The sequence below is a fragment of the Natrix helvetica genome (assembly GCF_964273705.1).
Source record: "Natrix helvetica genome assembly, chromosome: Z".
Classification (NCBI taxonomy): Eukaryota; Metazoa; Chordata; class Lepidosauria; order Squamata; family Natricidae; genus Natrix; species Natrix helvetica.
The window spans coordinates 50,103,192-50,126,248 of record NC_138554.1 but is presented as its reverse complement, the minus strand read 5'-3'; the positions used below and the strand labels follow the sequence as shown (position 1 = coordinate 50,126,248).

At 41.7% G+C, this 23,057-nt stretch overlaps 1 protein-coding gene and 1 long non-coding RNA gene across 2 annotated transcripts in view; one reads left to right on the top strand and one right to left on the bottom strand.

Moving 5' to 3' along the window:
* Positions 1-23,057, bottom strand: part of CACNB1 (calcium voltage-gated channel auxiliary subunit beta 1) — a 70,936-nt gene that overhangs the window by 30,825 nt on the left and 17,054 nt on the right. Inside the window, exon 3 of the mRNA XM_081969751.1 lies at positions 4,534-4,653. Coding sequence (XP_081825877.1) covers positions 4,534-4,653 — 120 coding nt within the window. The remainder of the gene's footprint in view (positions 1-4,533; positions 4,654-23,057) is intronic.
* On the top strand, positions 17,344-22,695 carry LOC309381927. Its single transcript, XR_014173594.1, has 2 exons — positions 17,344-17,825; positions 20,355-22,695. It is a non-coding gene; the product is annotated as an uncharacterized lncRNA (long non-coding RNA).

Genomic DNA, 23,057 nt, shown 5'->3' with positions numbered 1-23,057 from the left:
AAGATAATCTTCATGGTCTTTCAATCAGTTAGATACAAAATGTAGGTGGTATCTTCATTTTGTTACCTATTGTAATATATTCTTCGCTTGCTTTCAAATGCTGTTTGCAACAACAAACAATTAAAATGGAATGGCTAAGCATGTGAAAAAGGAAGAGAATGACTCTGATAAAAGTAAACAAGTGCTAGGAGAGACATTAAAAAAAATGTCCCATCTACCACTTCCTGCAGTTCTGTGATGCAGCCCTCCAATTTACTCTTTTAGGAAAATACATTTTAATGCAAGAAAGTTGCTTATTTCAGATCAGCAAGATGGTGCCCACCAGAAATGCTTGCAATATGTCACAAGGTATAGCGGGTTTACAGGGCTTCGTGAGGAAGACCTACAAGCTTTTCTAAATTCTAGGTAATAATATATCAGATCCTTGAGTTGCATGGAATCTTCCATCTGGATGAATCATTTGGATGATTTAGTGCAGGTCATGATGTCATAAGACAAAGTGTCAATATAATTGTGAAAAAAAATGAATAAGCCCCGAGTAATAAATCCAGATGCTGATATCCTACTAAAAATCAGGTGATAGGTTCTTTATAAGACAGGCTATATATATATATAGTGATATAGCTACAGAGCCCTTTTGGAGTAGTTATATGAATGGTTTGGTTTTACAAGAATTACTACACTTTAACATGTGGCAATGGACAACAATTGTGGGATCATATCCTAAAACAATGGCTGGATCCATGCACTGAAACATGAATGCCTCCAACTATTTTAATTGAATTTAGTGAACTGAGCCAATCCAGCCTTGAGGCATTTTTGTGCCTGCCTCAATTGGTTTGGAACTTTTCTGAAGTCTAACCAAGGAACTGATCCTCCAACCAAGTGGAAGTTTGTAGTGATTTGCACATGCCTCAGAGTCCAGAAAGTAACTATTCTTTCAGGTCATCTGCACAATACATTCCAGGGATAAAAGGTATGATTCCAATTACATAAAATCAGGGAAGGAGAGAAGACTGCATAATTGTATGGGGGACCATTCCAAAAAAGCACATCACATAAACTTCGTGTCTTTTTTTTTCTTTATACCTTCATATAGTCCCCATACCTGTGGATCAAGAAACAAGCTAGAAAAGCAATCCTGATAGTCTGGCCATTCTTTGGATGGATAATATTTGAGAAAGTGAAGTATATAACTATCTTGCATTATTCAGAAAGTTGGGTACTCCATACAAAAGCAGAAAAAGTACCCAAAGCCCTATTAGAGTAAATCACAGAATGACAGAATTATGGAAGGGACAATGGAAATAATTTAATTCAACCTACTGTAATTTGCAGGAAACTCTATTAAGACATCATTAAGAAGGCGATGTCCAAACTATTTTTGTTGTCCAGACTGTTCTTAAAAACTTCCAGAGAAGGAGATCACACAACCTCTATAGGTATATTATGCCACTGCTGTGTAGATATTACCATCAGGAGGTTTTCCATAGTAGTTAAGTAAAATCTAGATAACTGCAACTTGTACACATTATTTATGACCATAATTTCTACAGTAATGGGGCTCCTTGTCTCCCGTTCATATATTTGCACTTGACGTCTCCCTTCCCTTCTTCTCTTCAGACAGAACCTCCCAAGTTCCTTCAGTCTGTCCTCATAGGGCATGTCCTCAAATCCCTGTTTCATATTTCCCACCTTAGAGAGGGTTACTTGATAGTCCCATAGCAGAGACGTGAGTTAACTGTTAATGAAAAACAAACAATTCTTCTGAGAACTGCTACAGTAGTGCAGAGATTGAGGAAAGTATTGTTCAGTGTAAATAGAAAAGCAAGGTGCTTCTGGTATTTACAACCTGACAGCTTGATGTCATCTTTTCTCCCTTTAAAAGATAATAATTTTCCTTAAAAGAAATTTAAAAAACCTAAGAGGAACAATTTAAAGTCACAAATGGTCAACTGTTTAAAACATTTGAAAAATAAGTAAGCCAAAGGTGAGTAAAAAAAACCAGAATGCACCAAGCTATTAAAAATTGTAACAACCATATATGCTTTCTTTAGATGTCTTTCTTTAGAAGACATCTAAAAATGTTTTAGATGCTTTTTGTCTTGCTTTATCAATTATCCATCCATCCATTCATTGTTGTGGAGGGAGATGTGTTGTTCCAAAAGGCAAATGCCACAACAAAAACTAGGTCCCAGTAGATGCATTGTTTGATGAAGAGGATTAGAAGCATGACTACTCTCCTGGATTTTGTGAAAATAATCAGAATCTGTCAGAGGTCAGCTGAAAATAATCTGCCTTTTTCTCTAAAGTACAATAAATGATAAATAAATAAATGATAACCAGCATCTTGAATTGCACCTGGAGACTTACATAAAGCCAGTGTGGCTTGCAAAATAGTGATGAGACAAGTGGGTCATCCATAACTATTGGTGCTGCTGCACTCTGGAACAATTGTAGTTTCCGAATGGTATTCCCAGGTAGTCCTACATAGAACATGTTGCAATAGTTGAAGCATGAATGATTGAGGCATGAATGACCATACGTGGGGCCTCATGATCCTGGAGTGGGTGTAATGGATGCACAAAAAGAAAGGCTTTGGGGGAGTAAGTTCCATAACTTAGAAGCTATTGCTGAAAAACTATTTGCCTGTTAGCTACCACCCTAATTTAATTAGATAAGGATAACTAAACTGTGTTCAAATAACATGGAATGTGGTTCATGAATTAATCTAATTTTTGGATTTGCACAAGACATTGAACCATCCATTGACCAAACGGTCTGCATTTATAAAACATACTAAAAACAAGATAAAATAATCAAGTCTGTAATTGACTAGGTTGAGTATGTTGCATGAACACAGAAGGTTCTCTGAAACTAATTTTTCAAAGCATATTAGCCATCTTCTACCATAAGGATCAAGTGAGTGAAATAAGTTAAAATGTAATAAGTTAATGTGGCTTACAATGGGTCAATGTGCATGCCTATTATTCCAGTTCTCTGCAGACATCTGTAAACTAATCTGAACAGATACCTTGAGCATCTGAAAGTTGAATTGAATCTAAAATACTCCCAAGGTAATAGATATGCTTTAGAAAAGCAGAACTAAAGGGATAAGAATGGAGATTTAATTTGTGAAAGGATATAGCTGCTACAACCTATAGCCACTTAAATCTGACATGCCCTTCAATATAATACCCCAATCAAATCATCATCTCTAATGCAGTAACAGATATAGCACGATTTTATTTATTGATGCACAAAGTGATTACCACATTTATACTGGTGATCTGAATTACCTTGACAAATGAGACAAAAGCTTTTAATAAACCAAAAACACTATAGCTGCTTGAAGTCCTCCAGATGTTTTGGATTACAATTTCTATCACCTTCATCCAGGAAGACAAAAAGTCAAAGGAAATGGAAGTTATAATCCTAAACATCTGAAGAATGTCACTTGGGAAACTGTTGCATATATACTGTACGTGACCAAGGATCCTTCCAGTTGGATAGCACTTAAAGTTATTTAATCAGATCCTCTTTACGTTCTTCTTGTTAAAAGAGGGTGAAAGCACAGATGGGTTACTTTTATCATATTCCAAACTACACAAGAAAGCTGTTTAGCCAACCCAAGATATCATCTAGATCACTAAAACCTCCTCCTATAGACTGAAATTTCAAGTGCAACAAAAATTAATTTACAATGCAGAGTCTGCAAAAATTAATGATATAAAAAAGAAGGAATTCTTGCTGAAAACTATTTTGAGTCAGAAGAGACATTGGTCTTTAACAAAGTAAAGAAATACAATTTTCATCTAGTAATCGGGCAACAAGACTGTTTAAGTTAGTAAAGCTTTAATACAAGAAGTTTGATTCACAATATTTCTGGCCCTGGATCAAAGCTGCCATTCTGAACTGCTTCGCTTTTACATTCAGGGCAAAATTGGTCTCCTTTGCTGTAAGAAAGTTTTTCTCTGAGAAAGTTACGCAATATTACATCCCAAATTCTGTTCGGCTCTGTTTGCAAAAACAATTTCCTATCAGATATACAGTATATCAATCCTAGAAAAGGAATATTAAGAATTCAGAAAAAGCAGACTCTCCTTCCATAAAGAAAAATGGAAAGGGACATGTTACTTCTAGAGAAACATTTCTGTTCTGGTATATCTTCTCAAACAGCAGGAGGTGTGCATTTGTGATGCCACTTTTGACATGAATATAAGCTATCTTTTACAACAAGACTCAGTAGATGTAATAGAAGCTGTCTTGGTTTGTCCATCTGATGCAAAGGGGGAAAAAATCTTAGTTCACTAGGACTAGGCGTAACTTTTGTTTTTCTCATTCATAAAGTGAAGGACGTTTGATCTTCATGGAAATTTCTGCTTTCCTGTTGTTCACATACTGAATTGCAGTCCCTTGGAATGAAAATATGGTATATTTGCCTCCCAGTCTAAAGCCAGATAAGCAGGTGACTTTGCAACAAGACATCTACTGAATCCTAACTCTCTAACTCTGTAGGAAGAAGATATTTACCTTGGCTTTCTCCAGCTGTGCCAATGCTTGACGCTCTGCTTCTTTGCGCAAGGCTTCACGGTCTTCCTCCAGGGACACATCAGAATCAGATGGGCGACTGGTATAGGACTCAGCAGAACCCTGAAAATGGGTGAGGAAGTGAAAAAAAGATGAAGTCAAGCCAGAGGTGGAATTCATCCGGTTCTCTCCAGTTCAGGTGAACCGGTAGTGGCGGCTGTGGGAGGCTCCACTCACTTGCCCCAATGTAATGGATGAGCAGTGCGTACGCGCAGAAGGCGGCGTGCAGACATGGCACATGCACTCACATTTGCAAACCGGTAGGGAAGGTGAATGAATCTCACCACTGAGTCAAGCCCCTGATGCTTGCCTGGGCAAGGAGAAGGCACTAGTGATGTAATAGAGCTATTTTCAATCTTAGTCTAGCACAAAAGGACACCAGATGTCACCTGAAAGAGGTGGCTGTCTACTGTATAATATCCAAATAATGGCCCATAACCCAATTAATGTGATTGCATATTTCCAGAACATTGGTAAAGAGCCCTGATTGAGCTCCTGGCTGACTGGATTAAGTATGCTGTATGAAAAACAAAGCATGAAGTTCTACCACAGAGCAATCATGCCTCTGGTCCCCAGGAAATTATTTGTTGACAATAGCAAACAGATGTTGGTATAGTTAAAAATGAAAAAAAGGTCTAGTTTCTGGGAACCCATCCCCTCTTCTTCCCCATATAATTTTCCCTTCTCAAAAAAGGAGAAAGTGGGGAAAATGTAAATTAGCCAGCTGTGCAAAGATGAGATCACTTCTTTACAACACTGGAAACAATCTGTAACTCCCGTTATCCAGAAATTTGAGCAGCTACATCTGGAGGGAGGTTCCTGTATCAAAATAAACATGTTTGAAATCACCACTGGGGAAGACAAGGGAGATGAATTAATTATGGATAGGTTGAATATGATAGAGTTAATAGATTAAAACAAACCTTGTATTTAGTTTTACATTCAGTTTTGCTCTAGGGACAGTTTAATCTACCTCTTATTTAAAGATTTTTTGAAGAGACCACTCAATTGTTATATACTAATTTATTCTGAAGGGCCTAATAAATTTGCCTCTCTTAGAATAACTAAGTACCTTACAGTACTCAATTTTACAATTGTTTATACTGAGCAATTTCTTTTTACAGTATTACTCTGTCAGAATTGATACTTGTTATTTTATAGACTAGTCATATTTATATGTCATATTTAGATTTTATTGTTTTCCTGCAACTTGTAAAGGTCAGCGGACTATGTTCAGTAAAGGATTACTTTGAGTACTATTGATTTACATTCAGAAAAGTGAGAAAATGCACCATCTTGTCCTGAAAATACCTGATTGGATTCCTCCTTTTCTTATGATTTGATCCTATTCATGTTTCCTTTAAAAGAAGACTATTCAGTTTAGTTATCTTCTTTTTAAAGTTAATTTTATTTGCGTATCTGATCATTTTCGGCAGAAAATGGTAGTCCTCTACTTACAATTAAAATTGATCCAAAATTTATGTTGCTAAGTGAAACCATTGTTAAGTTTTGCCCTATTTTATGACCTTTCTTGCTACAATTGTTAAGTTAATAACATGGTTGTTAAGTGATATTGACTGATGGTTGCAAAAGGTAGTCACATGACCCGACAATACTACAAACGCCTTAAATATGAGTCAGCTGCCAAGTGTCCATGAGGATGCTGCTGCAGCAGCAGTCATAAGTGTGAAAATGGTCATAAGTCACTTTGTTCACTGCTATTGTAGCTTTGCACAGTTACTAAATGAACTGTTGTAAGTTGAAGACTGCTATATCCCAGATGTGATGCACTTAAGTATGTCCATATTCCCATGTTGATTGTCACAGGCAAACAAATTATCTTGCTGCTAAAGTCTTGTCTGGACACAAAAGTAGTAATTACCCTGTCTTTTTTCAGGGCTTTTTGGAAGAAATAATGTTTTTCTCCTGATGCACAGATAATTAATATTCCTGACAATTCTTGAATAGCAGTCACTTGACTGGAGAGAGTCTGAGGGGCTGAAATGCCACCGTTAATTAGCAGCCCCCCCCCCCACACAAAGCTTAGTTGAGAAGGCAGAATTTCTGCAAAAACTGAGGTGAGGAAAAGGAGTGAGAACTCTCCAGGCAGTTGCCAATCAAGTAGTAAGAGGGAAGGAATGGGGGTGCTTATTTAAACCCAATTGTATACAGATATTTTTTTAGTTCGCCTATTAAGGTAGCTCTGTGGGAATTTGATTGCTTTTGGGAAAATGTTTCCAACTCCAAGAGTATATATTTCTATTATTTAAGCCCAAGGTTTCCTACAGATTGCCCATTATTGTCACTGTTTGCAAACATAAAGGAGGTTCCCACCAAATGCAGTGCTAAGAAAACAGAAGCTACATGGAGACCAAAGGACTTCTCTAGCTGATTGTGCAATTGAAAAAAGCAGCCCATCCTGCAAGCTAAAGGAGTGCAGCCATTTGCTATAACAAGGAGACTGCACAGCTGAATTTGCCAAAAACTCCAAAAAGCTGGAAGTAGAAAGCTGATGTCCTGCAAAGTGGACACATATGGTCACAAAAAGAGAGACACAGGGGCAATGGTCAGAGGAGTTCAGAATAGGAAAAACTGAGCAAAAAGCCCTTGTCCTTCATTTTGACTCTTCCCAGGTGCACGCAGTGAAACTTGATTTCTGCTTCAATCTCAAGACTGAAAATTCACACGGTAGCGGATTTTTTTACTCCCAGAGATACCTAATAGTTTCTATGCACACAAAATGCACAAACGATGCAATTGGCCTACATTCCATATGGGTATTAAGGCAGCATCTCAGCCTGATGTACCAACATCTGGTTTATAACAGAAGATAGAGTTGGGCAGATTTAGGCAGAAATAGACAAACATAAAATCATGTTTTAAATAATAAGTATTCTATAAAAACTGGTAATATAGAAACCAGAAAAATCTATTTAAAAAATATTAAGCTTGTGATATGTGAAATCTTCTCTTTATGAAAAGGAATGGGGGAAGATGGAGCTATCACCAACCCCTACCACTACAAAAGGGGGGGGGGGGGAAACCTGAATATTCCTGAGCTGGAAATGAATGTCAAGTAGTATTGATTGACTTCCCCAGTGGTCCTATCAAGATTTGTCCCAACTCAATAACCTGATCTGATTTGAGAATGGGTTTTCAAGTTATGTTTCTTTTAGCAACTTTTGACTTTTTAAAAAATGGGCAATTTTCCTGGACAAGGAAGGTTGAAAGAAAAAGATCAGAAAAGGAAGAGATAGAGATTAGAACCCTGACAGAACAGTGGGGAGCAAAAATGATAAAATCTGAGCTCTGATGCTTTCAGATGCGCCACAGTAATTTGGCAAAGGCAGACCTAAGCAATGCAAGGTACCGAAACTGGCATATGCAATTACTCACCGCCTCTGAATCATCATCCCATTCATACAGGTACATCCTGGCAGGTGGCAGCTCAGGCATACAGGCTACAGCACAAATACTCCTGCCTGTGCTCAAAAGCATGCACAGAGGCACTGGCTTGGAAGCTGAAGCCACAGCCCAATACTTTCAGAAGCACAAAACTGCAAATAGGCAAGAACGGCAAATCCAGCCAGTGGCACCGGCTGTCCTTCTCCCACTTGGAAGAGAGATAAAAAAGAGAAATCTGGGCAAGAGTCTTGCTGGCTCAACAGCTTCTTAGCTTCCAATGCATGAGATCTACAGACTGATGTTCAAAAGAGCCAAGTGCTGATGATGTTTTTCTGAGATGCAAATCGCTTATTCATTTATGTGTTGTTCATTAGCAAAGCTGGTGTGTGGTTTAGTTTATCTGTAATAGCTATTCGTAAGAGCCTCATTGTTTAAAATCAGTGTAGACATTGAATATCCTGTAATAGAGATGTTTTGAAGCATAAAATTGACCAATGGCAACAGTAGCAAAAACGTGGCAAAAGAATTTGTTCACATATACCATCATTTTGTAATTATTAAAGCAAGCAAAAATGTGAATCCCAATCCTTGTGGTTTATTCAGCAAAAACATGATTAACCAAATACAGTCCGTATTTGTCGGAGTATAAGACACACCTTTTTTCCTCAAAAAAGAGGCTGAAAATCTGGGTGCATCTTATACATCGAATTCAGCATTTTTTTGCCTCCTGAAGCCCCGCCCCTTCACAAAAATGGCCGTGCATACCCTTACAGAGGCTTTCAGAGAACTCCTGGGGCTGGGGAGGCCAGAAATGAGCAAAAAATGGGCTGTTTTTTGCCCCCCCCCCCAACTCCCCAGCAGCACTCTCTAAGCCTCCATAAGGCTATGCATGCAATTTTTTTGACAAAAAATGGGCCCGTTTTCGCAAAAAAATGGATTTTTTTGCTTGTTTTTGCCTCTCCCAAGAGCACTCTGCAAGCCCCCTCCCCAAGGCTATTCATGCCTTTCATTTAAAAAAAACCAGGCCCGTTTTTGTGAAAAACAGGCCGTTTTGGGGAGCTTTACAGAATACTAAAACTTTTTTTCCCCCTTTCGGAAAGCTCTTTAGTTAAAGTGATAGATGAGAATTATTACATTCGATGGATGGCAATGACTGAGGTGAGGCAAGGCCCGACTAACACGGCTTTATTCAACAGCTAACACAACAGCAACTCAGAACCCAAGATAAAGAACAGTTCCAGCTTGACAGCAATTTATATGCAGACAGTCCTGCGGTTAGCCAATCAGAGAACAGAGACTCTCCCGCTATGGCACACACACACGTCTCAACCAATGGCGAGCCTCGGAGACGAAGCCACGACTCCGAGGCTAGGAAATAACACCCCTCTCCACCAGTCAGATTCAAGCATAATCTTGCAAATGTGCAGTCCGCCTGCGCGTGCGGTCCGATCTTCTTGGCTCAGCTGGAACTGACACCATAGAAGGGGCAGGAGGAGGCTTCTCCAGGGGAACTGCCTGCGATTGTATTAACTCCCCACCCGGCGACTCTGGATGCGACTCTGATGGCTCAGGTAAGTCTGGTGCCGGAACACCAGACTGCAAGGACGGGCAACGCTGAGTTTCAATGGAGGTGTCCAAAGTAACCAGGGAATCTATAGGCCCAACTGGGAAGAGATCAGCTGGTCGAGGCCATCTGCGGTCGCAGCTGATCAATGTGGCGGCGCCAAATGCGCCCATCGCCTAGGCCAATCCTGTAAGAGCAGGGACCTGTTAATTGCAGAATGCGCCCCGGTAACCACCTCTGCTCACCCCCATAGTTCCGTGCAAAAACCAGATCCCCCATTTCGAAACCCCTGGCGGGGTTATCGTTGACAATAGGTTTGTCATTGCAGTAGCTGGGGTGAAGTCGATCTAGGTTAGTCTGGAGGCAGCGGCCCATTAACAGCTCTGCAGGGCGGTGGTTGGTTTGGGGACATGGGACTGTGTGCTGCACTAACAGGTATCTGTCAATTCGGCCTGCCAATCCCCTGGCCTTAGCCTAGCTAGGGACTCTTTAACAGATCGCACCGTCCGTTCAGCCATGCCATTGCTGGAGGGATGGTAAGGGGCCACCAGAACATGGCGGATATTGTGACCCGCTCGGAACATCTGGAAAGATGCACATGCCATTATCTGACACCAGGACATCCGGGCACCCATGTGTCGCGAACATCCTTCGTAACACCCTAATGAGAGCCTTGGTGGTGGTTGATGACATTAGGACGACTTCCACCCACTTTGAGTATGCATCGACCACTACCAGGAACATCTGGCCATGGAACGGCCCTGCAAAATCCACATGGATCCTAGCCCAGGGAGTCTTGGGTTCCTCCCATTTCCTAGGTTTTGCCACGGGGGAGCTGGCCTGGACTGCTGACATTCCTGACACCTAGTCACCCATTGCGCAATATCCTGATCCAAACCAGGCCACCACACGTAGCTCCAGCCGAGGGCCTTCATCCTCACTATCCCAGGATGCCCCTCGTGCAGACAGTGGAGGATAGGTTCCCGCAATTGAGGTGGAATGACCACCCTATGGCCCCACAGCAGGCACCCCCCTAGTACCGACAGTTCATGTTGCCTGTGTTTGAATGGCAGGAACTGTGAGGGAACTGGCGTCTGCGGCCAACCTCTCCTTACCCAGTCTAAAATCTGAGCCAAAGTAGCGCCCCTAATCGAATGAGTGGAAATGTCTGTGGCTGTCAAGGGAAACGGAAGGTCCTCAATCAGTAAAACTAGGGGAACAGGATCCAGGTCATCCCCGGATGCTATAGTTGCGTTCTGGAGAGGACAGGGTCCTGGAAAAGTACACCAAGGGTGCCTCAGATCCATTAGGAAGCTTGTGGCTCAGGACAGCACCCACCCCAAAAGGAGATGCATCACAAGTGAGCGTCAGGGGAAGGTGGTCACAATACTGGACGAGGACAGCGTTGGAAGTTAACAGGTCCTTGACAGCCATAAAAGCGGCTGCTTCCCTCTCACCCCACCTCCACATGGCCCCACCATCGAGAAGCCGATGCAGGGGTTCTGCAACAGATGCTTTATGGGGCAAAAAGACAGAGTAAAAATTGAGGAGGCCAAGGAAAGCTTGTAATTGGGCCTTATTTGTTGGGTACAGGAGCCTGTTTAATGGCTGCAATTTTAGAGGGGGTCAGATGGATGCCTGTGGCATCAATCAGATACTCTAAGAACTCCACTTCGGGTACCCCTATATGACATTTTGAAGGCTTAAGTTTCAACCCCACCTCCAGGAACTTTAATAAGACGGCACGCAGCCACGCCATGAGATCAGTGCTGTTTCTGGCAGAAATAAGCACATCATCAAAGTACAGGACGACTCCCAGAATGCCACAGAGCAGTCGCTCCATGAGGCTCTGGAAAATGCCCGGAGCTACACTGAACCCAAACTGGAGCCGCCGGCATCTAAAAGCTCCCCTGTGGGTGACGATGGTCTGCGCTTCCGCAGCAGCAGCATCCACAGGGAGCTGCTGGTATGCTTGGGCAAGGTCCAGCTTGGCAAAAATGGAGCCCCGCCCCAATGTATGAAGCAGTTCCTGTACTACAGGGACAGGGTAGGGGTTGGATTGGAGACCCCTATTTATGGTACATGTAAAATCTCCACATAATCTAATGGAGCCATCGGATTTCAGGGGAATCACGATGGGGGTCTCCCATTTGGAGTAAATTATGGGCTCTAAGACCCCTTGGGCAACCAATTTATCTAGTTCAGCGTCCACTTTCAGACGCAGGGCCAGGGGGACACTTCTGGGCTTGAGACAGATGGGAGCAATCTGAGGGTCCAAATTAAAACTAATGGGGGTTCCCTTATAGTTACCTAACGACCCATCAAAAATTGCAGCAAACTCCTTCATCAGTCCTTTGAACTGATCATGGCCTGCCATTGCATGCACGCCAGCGACGCTGAGGCCCAGGGCATCGAACCAGTCTAAGCCTAGTAGACTGGGAAGGTTGCCCTGAACGACGATGAGAGGAAGCCTGCCCTTAAAACTTGGAGTGACCACTTGGAACCGGCCACTGCCAACTACTGGGATATAGTTTCCCTGATAGTCCCGCAACTTCATAAAACAAGGTGACAGGTGTTTCTTGGGTAAGGAAGGCACCAAACGCTTGATAGAGGACCAGGAGACAATAGACTTGGAGGAGCCGGTGTCCACCTCCATGCGGTAGGGCTTGCCCTCGAGCTGGACACTGAGGTAAATCTTCTTTCCCAACGTCGCGTTGGCCTGACTGGTCAGCGGAACAGCCTGCCACTGTTCGTGGAAAATTGCAAAACAGTCCTCTGACGTGTGATTAAGACCGTGGCTTTGGCTTGCGGTTATATGATCGGTCAGCTGGTTGACCCTGGGGGGGGGAGGATGGTGCACGGCACAACTTAGCTAAATGTCCCTTCTTTTCACACTTGTGGCAAATAGCTGATTTGAAACGACACTAGGCACGGGCATGGTTCCCATCACAACCAGCACAATGGCTCTGAGGTAAATTTTTCCTTGATCACCCCGCACTGCCACCTGCTGTTTTGAGGCGGTCAACCTCAGCCTCATCGGCGTCGGACGAAGAATGTTCATCCACCTCCCTGTGATGAATAGGCACAGTCTTAGTAGATGATAACGCGGGCCCCGCTGTGGCTTGACCCCTCTCAATCTTGGCGGAGGACTCGTTGGACATCTCAGAGGCACGAGCCTCATCCAACGCCGCTTGCAGGTTGAGCTGAGAACGGGCCAGCAAACGGTGACGCAGCCTTGAATCGGTCACCCCGCACACAAATTGCTGAAGTAGAGAGTCGTCTAAATTAGGAAGTTCACAGTGCAGTGCTACAGCCCTGAGGGCAGCTACGTACTGATTCACCGACTCCCCCTCCTTCTGAAGCCTTTGCTGGAATGCATAGTGCCTAGCTATGCGAGACAGAGCTGGGGCGCAATGGTTTTGCAGTCTCATCAAAAGAGTCTCCCATGAAAGAGACTGATCTGATTGCGGGGCAGCCAAAGCCCTGACTTTTCTGAACATCTCACGTCCACAAGCATTCAGGAACTGAGCCCTCTTTCCCTCACTGGGCAAATTAGCCAGATGGTTTGCCTCGAGGAAGCATTCAAAATGATCAATGTAAGCCTCCCAGGACTCTAATGCTGGCTCAAATGGGGCGAAGTTGCTCAAAGTGGCCATTCTGAGGGACACACGATCTGAGGAGATTGCCTCAGCGATTAGCAGGGAGCCTTGTATAACAATGAAAGTCTGCCTTACGTGACACACTCTTCCTATGCCTCAGCAGGATCCCACCTTCATCACCAGTATTACATTCGATGGGTGGCAATGACTGAGGTGAGGCAAGGCCCGACTAACACGGCTTTATTAAACAGCTAACACAACAGCAACTCAGAACCCAAGATAAAAAACAGTTCCTGCTTGACAGCAATTTATATGCAAGCTATCCTGCGGGTAGCCAATCAGAGAACAGAGACTCTCCCGCTCTGGCACACATGCACGTCTCAACCAATGGTGAGCCTCGGAGATGAAGCCACGACTCCAAGGCTAGGACATAACAAGAATTACATTGATCAAGTGCTGTGCCAGCAGAAATAAGTCTTAGGTGCTGTAGGTTGTCAGTGATTTCCTTCTGCAGCACATGGATAAATACACCTGGAAACATCTACCTACCTGCCTATCTACCTACTTTGTCTCTCCCTACCTACTGTATTTCTCTCTCTCTCTCTATCCCTCTATCTATCTACCTACCTACTCACTCTCTCTCCCTACCTACCTACTGTTTTTTTCTCTCTCTCTCTATCCCTCTACCTACCTACCTACTCATTCACTCTCCCTACCTACCTACTGTATTTCTCTCTCTCCCTCTATCTATCTATCTATCTATCTATCTATCTATCTATCTATCTATCTATCTATCTATCTATCTACCTACCTACCTACCTACCTACCTACCTACCTACCTACTGTATTTCTCTCTCTCTCTCTCTCTCCCTCTCCCTCTCCCTCCCTCTACCTATCTATCGTATTTCTCTCTCTCTCCCCCTCTATCTACCTACCTACTTTTTTTAAAATTTGCCTCTTCAAAACCTTCGTGCGTCTTATACTCCGGTGCGTCTTATACTCCGAACAATACGATAACTTGAATACTCAACAAGAATTCCCAATACTGGTTGAATACCCTCATCAATGTATTTGTTTAATCACAGTTTTGTTAAATAAACCACAAGAATTGGGATTTACATAGCATACCAACCTTAGATCATAGTTTAAAAATGCAAGGCATACATAATGCCAGAATCAAACAAGCCACATTTTCTTTAGTATATGCTGCATAAACCAGATCTTTATACCGATATTCACCCATATGATCCTTCTGTTACATCAAACTGGTAGTACATTCTGAAAATTTCCTTTATATGTGTAAAAACCAAGCTCTGTATATTTTAGATTTGTTTCCCATCTAATCTAAAGTCTCAAAGGTTATAGTACATTTCATTTTATTTACTTCTCATAGCCATATCTAAAAGTTGAAAACTTCTCTGAAATGAATTTGTGGTTTTATTTTTGAACTGAACCCTAAATTCTAATTTTCTAATTGTTTTTTAATTCTAAATCCAGTCCAAATTACTGATCCAGCTCGAAAGTCTTATTTTCCAACCAATCTTTGGAGAGAAATAAATAGTGTGGTAATTTTGATTTAAAGAGAGAAGTGGAATTGATTAATCAGACAAATTTCACAATACTTTCCTCAGAGGGTTTTTTCTCTCTATATGGATGATATTCTTGCAAAATAAAAATGAACATGAATTTTGTCATTTTCCTATCACTGCCTGGTTACCCTGCAACTCTATTCCCATTTTTCTGCTATATGTTTGAGTAGGGATATGTTAAACTGCATAAAAAAACTTCCGTTTAGAAAGCTGCTTTATGTTGCATCAGGCTATTTGCCTCATTAAGCTCAGTATTGATTTTACCTTGATTGGTCATGTCTCAGTAGGGTTTCAGTTAGCAAGTTTTTTCCACATGGCCTATAATACCAAGAATTAAAGCTGGGGACTTCGCATATTGACGCCAAGAATATCCTCTAATCCTGAGATGGACATTGCTGAGAGATTACTATATATCTCCCTACATGTATTTATCCTATCCATAAGAGACATCCATTTCCCCTTTACTCAAGTCCACCTTCACATCAAAAGTCAGTTCTTATGTACTGGTCCTGGCAATCTAAAATCAGCAGAAAGAAAGAAAGTAGTCTCTAATTATTAATGTGCAAGTTTAAGACTTGCTCTTTGAGAAAAGTGTATCAAGGACTGACTGGACTTGTCCAGAATTAAAGGGACCTCTGACAGTAGATTAGATATTATAATATTAGTATTATAGTGCAATCCAACAGATTCACTTCCTAATCAGAACATAGAAGCAGATAACACCCACACACAAACACACACACATGCACACCAGCTTATCCCTCCTTCTCATCATTTGAGACTATCGGCATTTCCAACTAGTGTAGCCATATCTGGAGAATCAGGTTCGAAAAAGTTGATCTGGCCAAAATCGTCAGGAAAAAGTGGTGGTGTCATTGGGAAAACAATGAATTGAATATAAAAGGCAGATGACATTTGAATACCATCACACTCTTTTATTCTAAATTCAATTAATATGAAGCTACCACCTGGCAGTCTATTTATAGCTATATGAGTTTACAATCATCACTAGATCTTATTTATTTATTTATTTATTTATTATTCATATTTATAGACCGCCCCCTCTCCCGAAAGGGACTCATCATAACACTCGAATAAAAATGATTCTAATCATTCCAATAAACAGTGAAAGAATGAATCCCTTTAGGCATGATGACTGCATATGCAAGAGTTAAAAGCACTGACTTACATGTAGTGAACCATCGATTTTGTAAGATTTCATAAGAATTTATAAGATTACTATTTTATCTTACAATATGGGACAGAACAACAAGCAACTTTCCAGATTAGGACACAATCCTATGTAACATATCACAAAAGAATTTTTTTTTTTTGGGGGGGGGGGATCTTATTTACTTCAAACCACTATTTTTTATAAAGCATTTCATACCCCTTCCGCAACCAAGCAGAATCATTTCCAAGATGTAAAAAAAATTGCCAGAGATTTACTTCTAGTTCCTAAGCATCAAGATTTAGGGGCTAGCTGACCGAATAGGTACAACTGTAATATTGCAAATTATATTTTGAAAGGCTGGTAAGTAGAAGGAGGAAAATAAAATAAAAAGCTGTCACAGTACATTTGCTTTGTAAGGGAGAGATTAGAGTAGAACAGGTGATGGAACAGTTTTTTCTGGGGGTAAAAGAGAAATGAAAAGATGGGGAAGGAAGGAAAGAATTTGGAATGAACATATTTTCTAGTATTGTGGCATTAAAAAGGCTAGGAGGGTACTAGTGGGGTCTATTCTGAGCTTAAAAACCCAAATTCAGGTTGGGAGCCACATTAATGACAGAAGGGGGGGGAATGGAAGGCTATGGAAAAGGGGTTTTTTCCCATGAGGCCAGGTAAGGCTAAGAGACAGAAGTGCTCACCAAAATGGGTCTGGGGTCTTTGCTGCTGGGCGTCTCCATGCTGCCTAGGCCTGGTGATATGTGGACAAAGGTGGCTCTGCCTGATTCCTGGGCTCTCAGGTTACAAACATTCTGCTACATTAGCAAACAGCTGTGGTATATTTAGACCAGGGACTGGACATCCCAGCAAGTGGGTGGGCATGTGAGGCTAGGCCAAAGTCATTCTAGCTGATGCCCAGGCTGAAATGAGGGGTAATTTAGAAAGCAGGAAAGAGCATCATCTTGTGGAGAATATGGCAATCAAGTGGTATATATTACAGGTTTGTATATATGTATATACACACTCACACACACAATTATATATATTATAATTATTCCAAGGAATGGGAGAATTTGAGACATATTTTCAGGCTGAAGTACAATTTCCTTGCATTTAAGTTACTTAAGAATATCCCTGTTTTTGTCTGCAGTTGTGACCACAGCATTATCTTTTTTTGGGGGGGAGGGGTTCAGCAATGATGCTACTATGATCACAACGGAGGAGGCTTGTCATTAAGAAATCATTGAAGAAGTTCTTCTTCCTTGTAGAATCTTCCACCAATGTTTTTCCCATAAAACATGAGGCTTCCCTGGCAATGTATGCAGAAGTTTAAGCTGATGTAAAATGCAATAGTGCAAGTTATGTGTGTTTCTGGTAGAGCTGTTATACCACTGCTGCACTAGCTGCATTTGCTGCCAGTTTGTAGCGATCACTGGCCTGGATTGAAGCTAGGCCCAAGTACAAGATAAGTTTCGTTCTTCTATAAGTTTCTATTCCTGAACATTTACAAGATTTCCTGTAAATCATATGACCATGAACAAGCTATGTGTAGTATCATGTTTCTGTATATGTAGCAGTAGTTATCTATGCTTATGCTTGACTCTCTGACCAATAGAATGTTACTTCTTTGTGTAAGCTTCCCAATAAAAGGGGTCGGACGGAGCAATCCGTGTGCACCCACCTCGAGGACTTCATGGTGTCGAGTCGTTCTTGAGCCAGGTGCCCCCGTGCTATGGCATGCACCCTTGCGAGGGTCCCCGGAGAAGCAAGCCTCCCCCCGGTCCTTGCAGGTGTCAAGGACCCCCTCACCAGTGAAACTTCACAACTGGTGACCCCGACGTGATTCCTGTCTAGGTTTGCGTCGCCTTCACCCCCCCGTCTTACACACCTGGCAAAGGCTTGATATCATCGTAAGTATGGGTTCCTCACTTTCCAGAGCTTCGTCAGTACATAGGGACGAGCTTCTTATCTTGGTGGAGAAGGAAAATTGCTTGCAAAAGGTTAACGGCACCACTATTTATCCTCTTTCTAAAGTCTCTTTAAGTAAATTTTTCTAGTACTTAGAAAAACAATGTCCGGCTTATCTGGAAAAGGCTCCATAAACATGTCTATGTGGGAGATTGGGAATTTATTTCCACAAGACACAAAGAGCCCCTGCAAAAGTGTTATCTATCAAGTAAAAATTCTTTCTCCAAAATGATCTTCAATTGGCCTCTTAACTCCTCATGGAGATGTTAATTTTTCAGCTCCTCCATGGTTAGAGGAACAATTAGCAAAAGAGGAGGGGAATAAACATATGTTTTTTGTTTCTCCACCTAAATTGATTCCACAAGATCATAAAATAATTAGTTTAAAGGATTGCTTTTTTCTATCCTTCCTTACCCTGCTTTGCAAGATTTCTTCCCCCACCTCCCCCTCTCCGGGATGTCTGTTGTTTCCCCCCCCCCCACTTTTCCCTCTTTAGAAAGACTCTGTGTCGGCTTCTGCTTGTTGCTTCCCCCCCCACTTTCTTTTCTTTTGAAATGTTCCCTCCCCCCCCCACCTTCTCCTCCCTTTTTTGGAAGAGCCTGTATCGGCTTAACAAATTGCAGGAAAACAACAGAGAGATAATTTTAAGGCTCGAATGAAGTTTGGTGAAATTAGCAAAGGGAAATGTTACGTTTGAATGCTAGAGAGTAATTATTGGTTTTGAGAATGATTTTGATTGGAAGTAGTGTAGAGAAGGGTAACGAAGGTGAGAGACTGGAGACTAGAGCATGTGAGGAATTGTTGCAGGAACTGGGTATGTTTAGTTTATTGGTCAAGGAGAGAGATGGCTTGGAGCTAGGGAGAAATTTCCTAACAGTTAGAGCAGTTGGTTAATGGAATGGCTTGCCTCCAGGGGTTGTGAATGCCCCAACACTGAAGGTCTTTGAGAGGATGTTGGATGGTTATTTGTTTGAAATGGTATAGGATTTCCTGCCTAGGCAGGGGGGTTGGATTGGAGGACCTTTAGGGTCCCTTCCAACTCTGTTATTGTATTGTATTGTATTGTATGAATTGCAGATTGTTCCAGTAAAGCATAACTGCATGAAATGTTACAATCCTTTTTGCTCCAAATTTTTCCTTGTTTAAATGAACACGGAGTTATTTTGCTAATTAATTTATGGCAGCTATTAGGGAACCTTTATTTGGGTTCGTCCGTCTGCGTCTGCCAGTTTATTTAAAGTTTTTTATTTGATTTATTTTTTTTCCTTTTCGTGCCCTTGCCACAATTGAAAAAAATTAATGTGATTTAATTAATTAATTGCTGGCCAGCAAAATGGATGTGCTTTCGCCTTGAGGCAGGACGATACGGGCAGTCAGTTCAGGGCCCTATGTCACCTTTGTGATTAAAACTGCTGCCTGGGTTTTCACTGCTTTGGGGGTAAGCTAGTTCATTGAAATAAATTTAATGACTGATTTATTGCAAAAGAAATATAACTACAGGTGTGAATGGGTGTGTATGTAGTCAGTATTGGATCCTTGAAATGTAAGGTTTGTTGGCTGAAAAAGCAGAGCGTGTTGTGCTAAAAGAGGTGCTTTGGATGAATGATGATAATTTATTTTTTCTCCCTGTCTTCCCAGGAAAAGGGAGCCTGTCGTTTTAACAAAACATTTTTTCCTTTTCTCTCACCCCCCTCTTTGCCCCTGGTGAGAAGGCAGGAGGAGGGGGGCTGTGTTCTTTTCACCATTTTTTTTTCTCCTCTCCCTGCCAGCCTCAGAAAGGCGGGGTTAAGGGTGATATTTGATGCCTGCATTTGCAGTTTCAATGCAACGTTGCCTTCTATTTCAGAGTATACTCAAACTATCTTAATTGTTTGTTTGATTTTTGAAGCTGTGTTTTTTCTTTTTTATGTTTTTATGTTTGCGCGCACTTTATATGCTTAACAGATGTCACGTCTGTTTGTTTAATTGTTTGTTGGTCTGTTGTTTGTTTGTCTGTTTGTTTGTCGGCAGCGCTGGTCGCTGTCCCCTTTAGAATTTTAACAGACAATGGCCCTCTTTACATCTGTACTGCCTTTACAGACCTTTGTTACAAGTGGTCCAACACACACACAATTGGCTTGCCCTGCGGTTCTCATGGCCAGGGAATTGCGGAGCAAGCTAATTAGACTTACAAACATGCCCTGAATAAATCAAAAGAGGAAAAATGCCTCGGCCTCCCAGCCTTGCAAAATAAACTCAATCCTTGTTTCTTTACTTTCAATCAATTGAATTTTTTCACTTTCTAATTTGACCGCCTATCAGAGGCATTTTCAACAAAAAACAAGTTTGCTTCTACCTCTGGTATATTTACAGCGATACCAGACAAAACACCGATTCCTTTAATTACTTGGGGGTGGGGCTAGGCTGCTGTGTTTACATCTACACGGTCCAGCCAAAGATGTCGTGTCACCAACCCCTGATTCCTATCCCAGAGATGACAACGATGACTCTACACCACCCCGATCCCGTCATGCCAGTCATCCAGTGACATGGGGAGATGTGAAGAATTTAACCACCAACGCGCACCCGGGAACTTGTGTGCTGCCATTTTTGCGGTGCCTCCCCCGCAAGGGGGACGAGGATATGTTGTGCTTGCTTCTACAGGTCCTTGTGGATTCCAGTACATTGTGTTTGTCTAGCTAACAATATCGTGGTACCAGTTCCCAAATCCAGTTCCAGAGATGACCAAGATGACTTTACAGACAGCACAGTGGCCAATACGATCTTGCCAAAACAGCTGTCCAGTGATATGGAAAACCAAAAACCACCAAAGCAGTGCTGAAACAACAACACGACAACTTATGCGCTGCCATTTTTGCCAAGTCCTTAGTCATTATTAATCATCATTTGTTTATGTTTATTTGTTTTGTCATCTCACCAAAAAACTTATTTGAACAGTGACTGCAATAAAAATTTATGGGTGCAACTAACATTACACACGCTGACTTGAACTGTACATAAAACATTTGCTTTCTACATGTTTGGATCCTGTTTGAATTTTGTCTGCAGTAATTCAACATTTCATTGGTTCAAATTATAAGACTATTTTTCATTGAGGATTAATTGCTTATGATCCTCCCCCTGATGCAATTGCTTTGTATACATTGATAGTAGCAGTTCCTGAAAATGTACCATGTGCTAAAGTAGTTAACTGTATATTTTTAAGTAATAAGCTTTATTGTCTCTTATTTCTTCCTCCTATTTTGCTCTTAATAACAGTCATGCCTTTCCTAATGCTGATCCAGAGTGTTGGATGTGTCTTTCTTCCCAACCACCATTTTATGAGGCCGTTGGCTCACCCTTCCCCTTTGTAAATGCTACTTCAGATACCACCTGTCGCTGGAGTAATTTTTCTATTACTGTTTCTTCTATTATTGGTCAGGGTTGTTGCATAGGCTATGTTCCCTCTAATTATTTGCAATATTGTATTAATGCCTCTACAGATATTTTTCATCAATGTACTATTTATTTGCCTAAATCTCGGATGTCTTCTTCAGTCCAGTCATCTGATATTCATGGGGGCTGGGTGACTTTGTTTTCTTCCCACCCCACTGCCGATTTTTCCAATTATTTTACAGGATATTTTTTTATTCCCACCAATGGCTCCATTTGGGCTTGCTCTACAGGAGCCACTGCCTGTGTCCAAGGAGACATTCTTCAACAACAACGCTCCTTTTGTATCCAGGTCCACTTGTTGCCTAAGATATCTGTTTTTTCCAACTCTCAATTTATTGATGTCATGGCCCCCTCTCACTATTTTTTGAAAGCCAAACGAGAGGTCGTTACAGCACTCACTCTGTCGGTGCTTTTGGGCCTGGGGGCAGCAGGAGCCGCCACTGGAATTGCTGGTCTCGTGGTTAACGATCAGCAAATTCGCCGCCTTAGCACTGACGTTGATGCTGACCTCCAGCGCATAGAAACATCCATTGTGGCCCTCCAAGACTCCTTAACCTCTCTTTCTGAAGTTGTTTTGCAAAACAGACGTGGGTTAGATCTTTTGTTTTTGAAAAGCGGGGGATTATGTGTTGCCCTAAAAGAAGAGTGTTGCTTTTATACAGACAGCTCAGGTATTGTACTTGACTCCATGGCAGAATTGAGCAAACGCCTTAAAGAATGAGAAAGGGAAAGGCAAGCAACACACAGTTGGTATCAAGGTCTGTTTACTCTTTCCCCTTGGTTGACTACTTTACTTTCTGCCATCATAGGCCCCGTAATATTCCCCCTTCTTGTTTGTACAATAGGACCATGTGTGCTGGGAAGATTGCTTAAATTCTTAAAGAATCGCTTACAAAATTTGGATGATAATGTTGCTGAAACACGTAAAACGGTTCAATTTCTTAGTCATGTGGTTAAACATTCAGGTGATGATGTCAAACAACCGCTTTTAAATTTCTTTGATAATGAGAGTGACTTAGAGGGGGAACTGGATGCCAAAGAGGTGTTTGGTGAGAGGCATCGAAAGCCCCTGGTTTTGAATTGCTTTAAGAAAATAAAAACAGAGGAAATGTAGCGATCACTGGCCTGGATTGAAGCTAGGCCCAAGTACAAGATAAGTTTCGTTCTTCTATAAGTTTCTATTCCTGAACATTTACAAGATTTCCTGTAAATCATATGACCATGAACAAGCTATGTGTAGTATCATGTTTCTGTATATGTAGCAGTAGTTATCTATGCTTATGCTTGACTCTCTGACCAATAGAATGTTACTTCTTTGTGTAAGCTTCCCAATAAAAGGGGTCGGACGGAGCAATCCATGTGCACCCACCTCGAGGACTTCATGGTGTCGAGTCGTTCTTGAGCCAGGTGCCCCCGTGCTATGGCATGCACCCTTGCGAGGGTCCCCGGAGAAGCAAGCCTCCCCCCGGTCCTTGCAGGTGTCAAGGACCCCCTCACCAGTGAAACTTCACACCAGTTTGTTTCCAAATGCAATTCAAGGTATTGGGATTGACCTTTAAAACCTTATATGGTATGGGACCGGGTTATTTGAGGGATCACCTTTCTCTAATTTTACATACCTGACGCACCGGATCTCACAGAATGGATATGTCACCAATTTCAACATTGAGAATGCTACATTTGGTGAACCCTATGTGGTGGGCCTTTTGTCCTATGGTGTCTATATTGTAAAATCTTCT